This window comes from Amblyraja radiata, chromosome 17, assembly GCF_010909765.2.
Source record: "Amblyraja radiata isolate CabotCenter1 chromosome 17, sAmbRad1.1.pri, whole genome shotgun sequence".
Lineage (NCBI taxonomy): Eukaryota > Metazoa > Chordata > Chondrichthyes > Rajiformes > Rajidae > Amblyraja > Amblyraja radiata.
Window position 1 is genome coordinate 3,774,563 of NC_045972.1, and position 12,919 is coordinate 3,787,481.

A 12,919-nucleotide genomic window follows, 5' to 3' on the forward strand; every position below is an offset into this window, starting at 1 on the left:
CAGCCTAGAAGGACTGTTCTGGAACCGTTGGATTCCTCTCAAAGGCCAATGACCTCTGTTGGTCCTGCAAAATGGATTAATCAGAAAGACTCTGGAACTAAGGGTACCAGAAAATCGGTGGTGGACCTGTTGTAGATGGAACAACAAGGCTAGTGAAGGACATTAAATAAGACAAGAAATGTAATTCAGGTAACTATAAAGATTAGAAAACGCAATGTCATGAAGTATTGAGTAATACAAACATAAAATCCTAAAGATGGTAGAAATCAAAAAGTCAGTTACTGTTGTATGCACAAGTACAATGAAAATCTTGCTTGCAGCAGCATCACAGGCACACAAATTCAGACAATGCACAAAACAAATTACACATAAATTATAATTAAATTCTACAAGACAGTGACAAGAAGACGACTGCAAAACAAGATTACTGCAAAAAGAATAAAAAACAGTTCATGGTCATGCAAGAGGTGGTTCATGGTGCGTTGAAAGGAACTGCAGATGCTGGTATATACTAGAGATAGACACAAAGTGGTGGAGTAACTAAGTGGGTCAGGCAGCATCTCTGGAGATGGATGATGTTTTGGGTTGGGTCGCTCCTTTGGACTAAAAGTATAGGGGAGGGATCTGGAGGTAAGAGAATAAATAAATTGGTAACAGAACCTTTCCGCATTATCCATTTGGCCAGACCAAAAGAGGTCATGGCCTCAGAGAGGAAAAAAACAGTACCAGAACGGTCCGTCTAGTCCACTGAGTGGCCGAGATATCAGCCAGCAAAATCTAGCCGCGGACATCGATGGGAAGTGATCTGCCGACTTCGCCAGGGCCGGAGTTCCAGAAACCCGGCCAGAGGAAGTAAATGGTTCATGATGTTCTGTTACTGAGGTAGAATTAGGCATGATCTCTCACGTACAAAACCCTGCTGAATGTCCAAATGCATATTTAGGCTATCCTTGGTAGACACAAAATGCTGGAGTAACTCAGCGGGACAGGCAGCATCTCTGGAGAGAAGGAATGGGAGATGTTTCAGGACGAGACCCTTCTTCAGGCTGATCCTTCTTCAGGTTATCCTTGGGTCAATAAGGCAAGCCCTACCACAGTTGCATGAGCCTCCAATTTAGTCCAGAAGGGTGTCTCTGCATTTGCGATAGCCTTCAGAAGGTTGTACCTTGAACACTGCAGATCTGGTCCTCAATAGCTTGCAAATCTTCTGGTTCATCGCAAGGCTTCAGGTTAGGAACACTCGGATGGTCTGGGTGGGAGCGCACTCCTCCACACATTTCCTTATGAAGTCAGTTAACAACCGTGGTACATTCATTAGAGTCCATTACCAAATCCTTAAATGTCACCCAGCCTACCAAGTAATATGAAGAGTTTACTATGAGGTAGACGCCATGGAGGATATCATGAGGTAGATGCTGTCAGCTACTCAAGTGGCCCCTTGAGTCCAAGCAATGGATTGAGAAACCTTCGGACTAGAGATCCAAATCTGGAGAATTGGGGCAAAGCCACATCTCTGTGAAAAAGTGAAGGAAGGAACTGCACATGCTGGTTTAAACCGAAGATAGACGCAAAAAGCTGGAGTAACTCAGCGGGTCAGACAACATCTCCGGAGAAAATGAAAATGAATAGGTGATGAATCGGGTCGAGACTCTTCTTCAGACTCTCTCTGTGAAAGAAAGTACAGAGCATTCCTCCATGTCCCTTTGGTGAAGCAATACCCTACCCTGAATCTTATTTTCTGGGACTGTACATTGGCAAAAGAACGTTGGGTTTGTCATAGATCTTGTTGCCTCAATCTAACTTGCAGGCCGCCCAGCGACCATGTTTGCAGGCAGAATGGAGGCCTCCCTGGTGCTTCCAGTTACTTCATTCTGTGGCTGCATGTTGTGGACAAGGATCCCCGTTTTGTCAGGCAATCAAAAGATCGCTAATTCATCTAAATGGTTGGTTACATCATTGATTTGTGCTATTTTTCTTAAATACCTTGGAAAACAATTTTCTTTTTTAAAGTACTTCTTATATTTTAAAGTGCCAGACATTCATATTAGGAGTTCATAACTGGTATATTTAATATTATCCTGCCCAGCTGCAAGCAAGATGTTGCTGCACCCCAGCACATTTTCTTTGCCGAATCAGTCAAGCCATAATTTGAGCATTCCAGTCTTCCACAATAACTTAATTTCAAAAGATGACAAACAGTTGGCTGCAAAGACGAGAAGACAAGCAAGAATTCTACACCTAGCAACAAAAAAAAGCCACAAGAAGAACTGCTGCTTTGTATAATAAAAGTTCTTACATAAGTTTTTACTTGTGTTTAAGTTATGCTCCGATTTCTTAAGAGGGCAGTTGATATAAGACACGTAATAGTCTAGTTCACACCAGTTATTCTATGTTTCAGTAGTGTAGTTTAGTTTATTATTAGACTAAGTGGGACCCGTTGGGTTCCAGTCACACGGGAGGCCTGGTCCCCCAACGCAATATTCCACCACTCACCCATGGCCCCTAACTGCGCAGGCACGGCTCATTTCCCCATATCCCCCAGTACACCCTCCCCCTCCTCTTCATATGTGGGAGGGGTGGAAGGGAGGGGGAGGGAAGGGTGTGTGTGGTGGGAGGGGAGAGGAGGTGTATGTGGGTGGGGGGGGGGGGGGGGTAGGAGGGGGGGGAAGAGGGTGGTGTGGGGGGAAGTGGGGGGGGGGGTGTGGAGGTGTGTATGTGGGCGGGAGGGGGAGGGAGGAGGGATGTAGGAGGGGAAGGCAGGTGTGTGGGGGGGGAGGGGTGTGTGGACGGGGAAGTTGTGGGGAGATGGGTGTGTGGGCGGGGGGGATTGTGGGGAGAGGGGTGTGTGGGCGAGGGGTGTGTGGGTGGGGGAGGGGTGTGTGGGAGCGGGGGGATTGTGGGGGGAGGGGGGAGTGTTGGCGGGGGGGTTGTGGGGGGAGGGGGTGTGTGGGGGGAGAGGACTGTGTTGGCGGGGGGGGGGGGGAGAGCCATGGGGGAGAGGGGGGCTATCACGGGGGAGGGGGCAGGAGCCAGCGAGGGGGACCAGAAGGGAAGGGGCTGGAGATGGCAGTGCACATGGGGTCTCACAGCGGGCGCTGGTCGTTCTCCCCTGCCGGGATCAGAGTCTCCACTTTCCGTTTGGCGACATCGGCGATATCTCCGGTGCCTGGCCGCTTCCGGTCCCTCCGAAAATTGTGTCCGGTTGGAGACCTCCGCCGGCCACCTACAGCATCCCTCAGCTCGAGTAAAGATGCGATGGAGCAGGAAGGGGTGGACAGTCCCGGGGAGTGACAGGAGAAGAGACCAATCCGCGCGGCGCTGACTAGCAGGAGAGGAGATCGATCTGCACACGCACGGATTTTAAGATTTTTAAACTCGCTAACTTTTACAATATACCATCGATCGGAACAAAACTTGTTGCACTCGCAGCACAGGAGAACGGTGAGTGAGCTAGCTATTGGGTACCGTTTTTGCGCAAAGAGAAAAAATGCGCAAACCGGAAGAGCACAAGATGAGAATTTTAGTTATGTATAGATTATCACGTGTACTGAGGTACAGTGAAATGCTTTTGTTTGCATGCTATCCAGTCAAAGAAAATACTATAGGTGATTATAATCAGGTCCTCCACAATGCACAGATATATTACTATTCTTAATTCTAAATCCTTAAGCTGTTCCTTGTGTCTATTATCTTGCAATGTCCACTTGAAACCTGAACCATCTTAACCAATTGCAAAGGCGTAGTTTAGTGCTTTTGGTTGTAACACCCACATATTTACAGTTCATCTCAGTTGTCCAAAGGTTTCAAAGGTCTTTTATTGTCACGTGTACCAATTAAGGTACAGTGATATGCGAATTACCATACAGCTATACTAAGTTTAGCAGAATGACAACTTCATTAGATTGATCATTGACCATGTTTTTTTTCTAATATGGATCAAGGTACTTAAATTATACTGCTGAAATGATTAATTATTTGAATATTTATTTTTCCAGTGAGGTAATCCTCATTCAGATAATCATGTATTCAGTCACTCGTACCATGCAATTAGTGCAGCATTGTCAAGCAGCTGAAGGTAACACATTGAAAGCATTGAAACATAGCAAATTACAGGCTATTTCGCGTTATCTCCAACCAAATTAGTGTTCACGTCTGGCACACACCCAAAAGTCTCCTGGAGGGTTGAACATATTCCAATAGAAGACTCCTCCCAGCAATTTAACTGATTGATAAAGAACAGTCATTTACTTACTGACTCCCATGGCTATCTAGACAACACTTCCCACCCTGCTTCCTGTAAGGACTCCATCCCCTACTCCCAATTCCTCCGTCTAAGCCGCATCTGCTCCCAGGATGAGCTGTTCCACACCAGGGCATCGGAAATGTCCTCATTCTTCAGGGAACGGGGGTTCCCCTCCCTACTATAGATGAGGCTCTCACCAGGGTCTCATCTATACCCCGCAACGCTGCTCTCTCTCCCCATCCCCCCCACTCGTAACAAGTGCAGAGTCCCCCTAGTCCTCACCTTTCACCCCACTAGCCGTCACATACAACAAATAGTTTCGCCACCTCCAACGTGACCCCAACTCTCGCCACATCTTCCCATCTCCTCCAACCTCATCTATTGCATCCGCTGCTCGAGATGTCAGCTGATCTACATTGGTGAGACCAAGCGTAGGCTTGGCGATCGTTTCGCCGAACACCTCCGCTCGGTCCGCATTAACCAACCTGATTTCCCGGTGGCTCAGCACTTCAACTCCCCCTCCCATTCCGAATCCGACCTTTCTGTCCTGCGCCTCCTCCATGGCCAGAGTGAGCACCACCGGAAATTGGAGGAGCATCACCTCATATTCCGCTTGGGCAGTTTGCACCCTAGCGGCATAAACATTGACTTCTCCAATTTCCGGTAGCCCTTGCTGTCTCCTCCCCTTCTCAGCTCTCCCTCAGCCCTCTGGCTCCTCCTCTTCCTTTCTCCTTTCTTCTCCCCGCCCACCCCACATCAGTCTGAAGAAGGGTTTCGGCCCGAAACGTTGCCTATTTCCTTCGCTCCATAGATGCTGCTGATCCTGCTGAGTTTCTCCAGCACTTTTGTCTACAGTCATTTACTTATTTGGCTTCAAAAGATGAAATGCTCATCCAAGATTCCATGGAAGTGCCTTACATGACAAGATTGGCCAGGACCTTGAGTAATTTCCAATATTATTAACAATTAACACTTGCACAGATCCATAACTGCACCTTGTCTCTGTAATCAGATTATCTTTAAAAAGGTTAAAAGGTTCCCAGTGAGCAGCGAGACCGAGAGTGTTCTCGTCTAGCGGGGCCAAGCCATCACTCGCTGGGGACGTCGATGGACCGTGAGATACATGAGCAGCCGCCGAGAGCGAAGTGGGCCATAGAGGAGCGAGGAAGCTCCCGGCGAGTGCCGCGGTGCCATTCAAGAGAGGACTCGGCGGATGGCGGTTATGGATGGGCCCCGCGGTGGGTGCCGGAGGTTGGAGAAGCAAGCGCCGCCGAGAACAAAGAGGAGCCGGGTGTGGAGGGCCACCAGAAAAAAAATGTAAGTTTGTCAGCGCCCCTGTACGTGGCAATTCTTTGCATTCTTTGAGTATGGTACGCAAAACTAAGAATTTCCCTGTGACATGTCATATGTGATAAAGTATCAATTAATCCAAAGGTGACTGCGAGCATTTGGAACTTTGAAAGCATTTTATTCATATGCAGCAAACCAGGTAATGAGGTTGGACCACAACCACCTTTTTGGCATGAATTTCCTCTGTTCCATTGTTGCAGGATCTGCAGCACTGAAACAGGTGTTTCAGTCTTCTGGATCCATATTGGCATATAGATTTCTCCCACTCACTACCTGTGGCCAGTTATGCAGCAGACATCTACATAAGTATCAATACCATCTACTACGATCCTCACCCAGCAGCATGAATCACATGCTCATCACTGTCACTACACAAGTACTCATAAGCTAACAATCTGAACTTCTTCTCAACATAGAAGAGTCAGCACAAGAACGGGCCCTTTGGCCCACAATCTTTGTGCCAAACATGATTTCTAGCTGGACTGCTTCAAAATGGGCAAGCAAAATTAGAAAGGAATTTAAGGCTCACCAAGAGAGCAACAGCCTCACAAAGTAGAACTATTCCCAAATGAATTCCATCAATTATCTGAATAAATAACTTGACCTGTATTGGAAGAATCTTAGTTTGACATGCAAACATAAAAAACAAGTCTCATCCTGCAAATGTGTCAAAAAGTGATGTCTGTCAATTGGTCCAAAAGAAATAACATGCAATCTGGTATTTCAATCCTTTAATTTGCTAAATTGTGGCCAATAGAAGAATCATACTGGTGGAGGCCTTGTTCACCCCCATTGTCATAGCTATTCCTTGGACCCAATTTCCAACCCTATTTAAGACGGTTAACCAACTGTCCTAAAAGGTCTGGAAATAATGTTATTAATAACCCGAGATTTCTGGACTGGTGGTTACACAACAATCCAATTGTAAGCATATTATGTCCATCTTCTCAGCCAAAAAAAATCATCAGCTATTGAATTGAATGGACACTGTGATCAGAGTTTCAAATTTAGAATGATGGCCTTTTCTTTCAGATGATTTGTTGAGGGAAAATGCCAAACTTTATAAAATTAACACATTTTAATAAGTTGTACTTACCATATTCCTCAGAGAATACTAACAACTGAATATATAAATTGTTAGGTAATTGTACTTCATACATACCCAATGGCCTACTCCTGCACCTAATTTCTATGTTTCTATGAGTTAACAGGTGCTTCTGTTTGTGAAACAGTACCATTTGTTTAAGAAATGTTGCGAGGATATTGCCAAGACTCGAGGGTCTGAGCTATAGGGAGAGGTTGAGCAGTCTGGGACTATTGCAACATTTAAGAAACAATTAGATAGGTACATGGATCTGACAGGTTTGGAAGGATATGGGCCAAACGCAGGCAGGTGGGACTCGTGCAGGTGAGACATGTTGGTCGGTGTGGGCAAGTTGGCTGAAGGGCCTGTTTTCTATCATCTGTTTCCATATCACTTCAGAGTCAAGTTGCATGGAAAAAGGCCCTTTGGCCCATGCCTATCATCAAGCATGTATTTACCCCAATCTTATAATCCCATGTATGACTAGCACACTCCTCCGTGCCAGCGTGCCTGAAAACCACCACTATCACCACTATGCCCAAGCAGACAAACATCAACTCCCTCAATGACTACAGGCCCATTGCTCTTACATCTGTAGTCTCCAAGTGCTTTGAAAGGCTGGTCCTAGGCCACCTTAAATTATCTCTCCCCCCCTCACTCGACCCACACCAGTATGCATATAGGGCTAATAGAGCTACAGAGGATGCCATAAACACTGTCCTCCATGCTGCACTACAACACCTAGAGGAGAAGGGGTCATATGTCAGGATGCTTTTTGTTGATTACAGCTCAGCTTTTAATACAATCATACCCAGCAAGCTGATCACAAAAATGCTAGACCTTGGCCTCAGCAGTCAACTGTGTCGGTGGATATTGGACTTTCTCAGTGAACTCCCACAGACGGTGAGACTTGGACCCTACACCTCGACATCCCTGACCCTCAGCACAGGAGCACCGCAGGGCTGTGTGCGCTCAGTCCGCACCTCTACGCCCTATACACACATGACTGCTTGCCCCATCACCCCGCAAATAGGATCATAAAATTTGCTGACGATACAATCGTGGTGGGGCTCATCTCAAATGGGAACGAGGTCGCCTATAGAGAGGAGGTGCACAGACTTTCTGAGTGGTGTGCTCACAACAATCACTCTCTGAACACTAAAAAGACAAAGGAGATCATCACTGATTTCAGGCGACATAGAGCGGAGCTCAGGCCACTGGAGATAGGGGGCGAGGAGGTGGAGAGGGTGCCTAGTTTTAAATTTCTGGGGATCAACATCAGTGAGGATCTTAAATGGTCTGTGAACTCTGCTGTAGTTGTAAAAAAGGCGCAACAGAGACTTTACTTCCTCAGAACACTGAGGAAGGCCCATCTGTCTGCTAAACTGCTGGAGTCTTTCTACCGCTGTTCGGTAGAAAGCATACTGACTTACTGCATAACTGCCTGGTTTGGGAACTGTTCAGCAGCTGACAGAGCAGCTCTCCAGAGGGTGATAAAAACTGCCCAGGGTATCATTGGACTCCCCCTGCCCCCTCTGGAGGACATTTACCACTCCAGATGCCGCAGCAGGACCTGTAATATCGTGAAAGACATTACACATCCTTGTCACCACCTTTTCACACTGCTGCCCTCAGGAAAAAGGTACAGGTCGCTAAAGTCACGCACTGCCAGACTCAAGAACAGCTTTTACCCATCAGCAATCTTGGAACTGAACTCTGTCTCGGGAGCGGGTTATGGGGAAGGAGGGGGGGTGGGAGACAGTGATAATTTATGTAAATGTGAATCCATGGGTGGGTTTGGGGAGGGAGGGAGTGTAAAAAGTATGAATATGTGAATGTTTGAAGTTCTTTTAAATGGAGAGACACAGTAATCTCGTTGTATGTGACACATGCAATGACAATAAAGCATTCTGATTCTGACTCTATGAAAACTTGTTGGTAGGTTTATGCAGCTTCATTATTTTATTTCTGTACAGATTTTACATGAACCCCAAATTGAAAGAAATCTAAGATTGGACAGTGGCACGACGAGTAGTATCGCTGCCTCACTACTCCAGCAACCGAGATTCCGCCCTGACATCCGGTGCTCACTGCGTGACTGTGGCGGCACAGAGGCGCAGCTGGTTGAGCTCTGCCTCACAGTGTCAGAGATCCAGTTGGATCCTGGCCTCAGGTGCTGTCCATGAGGAGTTTGCACATTCTCGCTGTGATTGCATGGGTTTTTCTCCTGGTGCTCCGGTTTCTTCCACATCCCAAAGACATGCGGGGTTGTAGCTTAATTAGCCTCTGGAAACTGCCTCTAGTACGTAGAGAGTGTATGAGAAAGTGGGATAACATAAAACAAGTGTGAACGGGCGATTCATGGTCAGCATTGACTCGTTGGGCCGAAGGGCATGTTTCCATGATGTACCTCTAAACTAAAAACAAATTCTCCCTTTGACTGGGCTTGTTTTTTCCTGGTGTTTTGATTTCCTGTCACATCCCAAAGACTCATGAATCAGTAGGTTAATTGACCACAGTAAATTGTCTCTAGTCTATAGGCGAGTCATAGAATCTGGGGAGAGGCAAGTGAAATAAGGAGAGAATAAAATGGGATTATAGGATTGGGGTAAATACATGCTTAATGGGCCAAATAAGACAAAGGACCTTCTTCCATGCTACTTGACTCTGAAGTGATGTAAGAAAAACCCACATGTACTGGGAAACTTATTTCACAATGTCTTAAGCAACAATTATTAAACATATTTAACATAAGTATGTATGAGAGATACTTCTTAACATTGAATGATAGGGGAAATGGAATATAAAACTGTCAGCAAATATAAAACTAAACTCCTACTTGATTTGTTCCCATGTTCTGCTGGCAAGATGCAGCACCCAAAGATCCTTATAATGATAAAACTGTTCACCGTTTGGGGATGCAAATTCTCCACCAAACACCCAAAGTTGTCCACCTGCTTGAGAAACAACCACCGCCTATTCACAAAACAAAGCAGACATTGCAGTTAGCTCAAACACTGTATATTATTGGAAAAGGAATGTTATGCAATACATTAAAATTACAGTGCAGAATGAAAATAATGCTAGATTCTTCTTGTATTACAATTGAGAAAATGTATCAGAATTTTCTAACAAACTAGTGGAAACTTTTGATTTCATCTTATGCAGAAAGATCCAAAATTGAGAATGTCCTCAGTAGCATGGACAAAATTGACTTCCATGCTGAGAGTTCTCACTTACTCAAACACATCAATACTGACATACATGAATGAAGGTAATAAAGTGATTTCTAAAACCCAACAGATTCTGAATCAGGGGCAAAAGCTTTTTTTTTTTATCGTGGTGGACATGGAATAATAAGGTAGTTAAAATATCATAATTGACCATCTGTTTATTCATATGTACAATTGCTTGGAGATACAAATTCCCAAAGATTATCTTTTTTTTTAATTCTCTCTTATTGGCCAAATGTATATATTTAATTTTACCTGATGGGCAGAGCGTGGAGCTGGTGGATTTGGGATTTCCAGTTTTGACCATGCATTCTTCTTGATGTTGTACAAATATAACTCATTGTAGAGAAAAGTCTGTAAGAAGGCAGAGATTAAGAGCTCCATTAGCAAAGTACTAAATAAATAATTTATGCCTGTCTCAATTTCATGATGTGCTATTTCCCAATTGAATGAGGCAAAGATTGTCTTTTAGCAACAACTGTCCAAGACAGATCCAAGGAATTTGATTTTGTTTAAGAAGGAACTGCAGATGCTGGTGGTTCAGCACTTCAACTCCCCCTCCCATTCCAAATCCGACCTTTCTGTCCTGGGCCTCCTCCATGGCTAGAGTGAGGACCACCGTGTATTGGAAGAGCAGCATATTTTGCTTGGGCAGTTTGCACCCCAGCGGTATGAACATTGACTTCTCTAATTTCAGATAGTCCCTACTTTCTCCTCCCCTTCTCAACTCTCCCTCAGCCCTCTGGCTCCTCCTCTTCCTTTCTTCTTCCCGCCCCCCCCTCACATCAGTCTGAATAAGGGTTTCGACCCAAAACGTTGCCCATTTCCTTCGCTCAATAGATGCTGCCTCACCCGCTGAGTTTCTCCAGCATTTTTGTCTACCAAGGAATTTGATTGTCTACTTTTCTCTTAATCTGGGTAAATACCTTGGTGTAATGTTAATTTAGATGGTTGGAAACAGATAAATTCAGTTCAATCACAAGATTTGACCTACACCAAACTTCAATGAAAAGTAAAATTGGACAACATCAGAAACATATGGCTGAATAATACTTGCCAAATAATAACACACATTCTTTTCTAAAATATAAAATAATTAAGTCTACAAAATGGGATTGGTGCTTTGGATTCTTTTATAATAAAGTTTATATTCAAAAATCACACCATCATATAACCTTCTTGGATTTTTCCCCCCAGTTGCAGAAATGTTTATTTTTTGTGAGACAAGATAATGTTACAGAAATAATTACAATTTCACAAAGGAGCTGATGAGATGGCATACATGATGGATATATCTCTGCATCATTTGAATAATCATAGAAAAAGTATCCAGCAGTGGCAACACAAATCAAAACCTGAATACTATTTGATTTACTCGTTTAGTGCAGCGATCTAGATAAGCCGAAAATATTCCAATAAGTGATGAATGCTCTGAAGCAAAATATATCTGGAAAATCTCAATTTCTTTTGCTGCAGTTACTTATAAATCCTGCACAATTTTAAAACACATTTTTGCAGGATAAAAATCGACACACGTTATTGTAAACATAATCTGTTCAATGAATGCATTTGCTGCTTTAAATTATGGGGCACATGCATTTAGGCATTTCGTACCTAATACTAACAACTCCTTACACAACATATACAAGTTATATAGGCATCTGTGCTGCATTCTCATAGGTCTAAAAGTAAAAATATTTGTGATGAAACAATATTCCATCTGTCCTAAGATGTGAATACAAAAAAAACTACACGGCAACATTCCAAGATGACAAGGAAAGGTTTCCCACTGTACAACTTATTTTTTTATCTCTCAACCATTATCACTATAAAAATGTTACTTGGTCATTATCATATTGCTTTCTCTGGGGATTTGCTGCATGCTAACAAGCTGCTGCATTTTCAACACTATTATCAGTAACTGCAACTCACAAATGTCTGGATGCCTTTAAAACGCTCTGGTGTGAAAACAAAATTAACGCATGCTTCTTATTGTAAAATTACTATTAAGAGTTCCACTTCGTGGGTTAATGAGATTAAATGAATATGCTTAAAAAGTCTTCTCTCTTCCAAAATCAACTGATCACAATGTTTTTGGACTACTATGAAGGCTAGTTTCAATATTTGAGAATGTATACCTTTATCTTCTGGATAAGAAATGATGGCAACCATAGGAGATGGAGAAGCTTGGTTTAATATAGTTTAGAGATACAGTATAGTAACAGACCCTTCGGCTCACGAGTCCTCTCCGACCATCAGAGCACCTGGAGAAAACCCAAGTGGTCGCGGGAGAAACGTGCAAAGTCCACACTGACAGCATTTGAGGTGAGGATCAAACCCGGGCCTGGCACTGTGAAGCAGCAAAAGATTACCAACTTTTGACTGAAAATAGTTGGCGAATCTGTGGAATCCTCTGCCACAGAAGGCAGTGGAGGCCAATTCATTGATGTTTTCAAGAGAGAGTTAGATTTAGCTCTTAGCGCTAAGGGAATCAAGGGATATGGGGAAAAAGCAAGAACGGGGTACTGATTTTGGATGATCAGCTATGATCATATCAAAGGGCAGAATGGCGCTGGCTCAAAAGGGCAGAATGGCCTACTCCTGCATCTATGTTTGTATGAACTGCAGATGTTGGTTTAAACCAAACATAGCCACAAACAGCTGGAGTGACTCAGCGGGACAGGCAGCATCTCTGGAGAGCAGGAATGGATGACGTTTTGGGTCGAGACCTGAAATGTCACCCATTCCTTCTCTCCAGAGATGCCCGCTGAGTTACTCCAGCCTTTTGTGTCTATCTTTGGGCTAAACCATTGAGCACAGATCATGCAAAAAAAATCTACAGGAGAGTTGGGAAGCACAATTTTAGAATTGGACATTCAATTTACCGTAATTCCCGGCAATGAAGGCGCTATTTATTACCCAAAAATAAGGCACAAAAATTTACCTGCGTCTTGGAGGCCGAAGGTTAGGTTGTTAGCCAAGAAAGATAGACTTGGCTATCCCTCAGTA

General features: G+C 44.2%; 1 protein-coding gene across 1 annotated transcript in view; it reads right to left on the bottom strand.

Annotated features, from left to right (window-relative positions):
• The window catches only part of klhdc4 (kelch domain containing 4), an 86,903-nt gene that overhangs the window by 53,408 nt on the left and 20,576 nt on the right, over positions 1-12,919 (bottom strand). Inside the window, exons 4-5 of the mRNA XM_033035638.1 lie at positions 10,166-10,264; positions 9,517-9,653 (exon numbers count right to left, since the gene is read on the bottom strand). Of these exons, the coding sequence (XP_032891529.1) occupies positions 9,517-9,653; positions 10,166-10,264 (236 nt within the window). The remainder of the gene's footprint in view (positions 1-9,516; positions 9,654-10,165; positions 10,265-12,919) is intronic.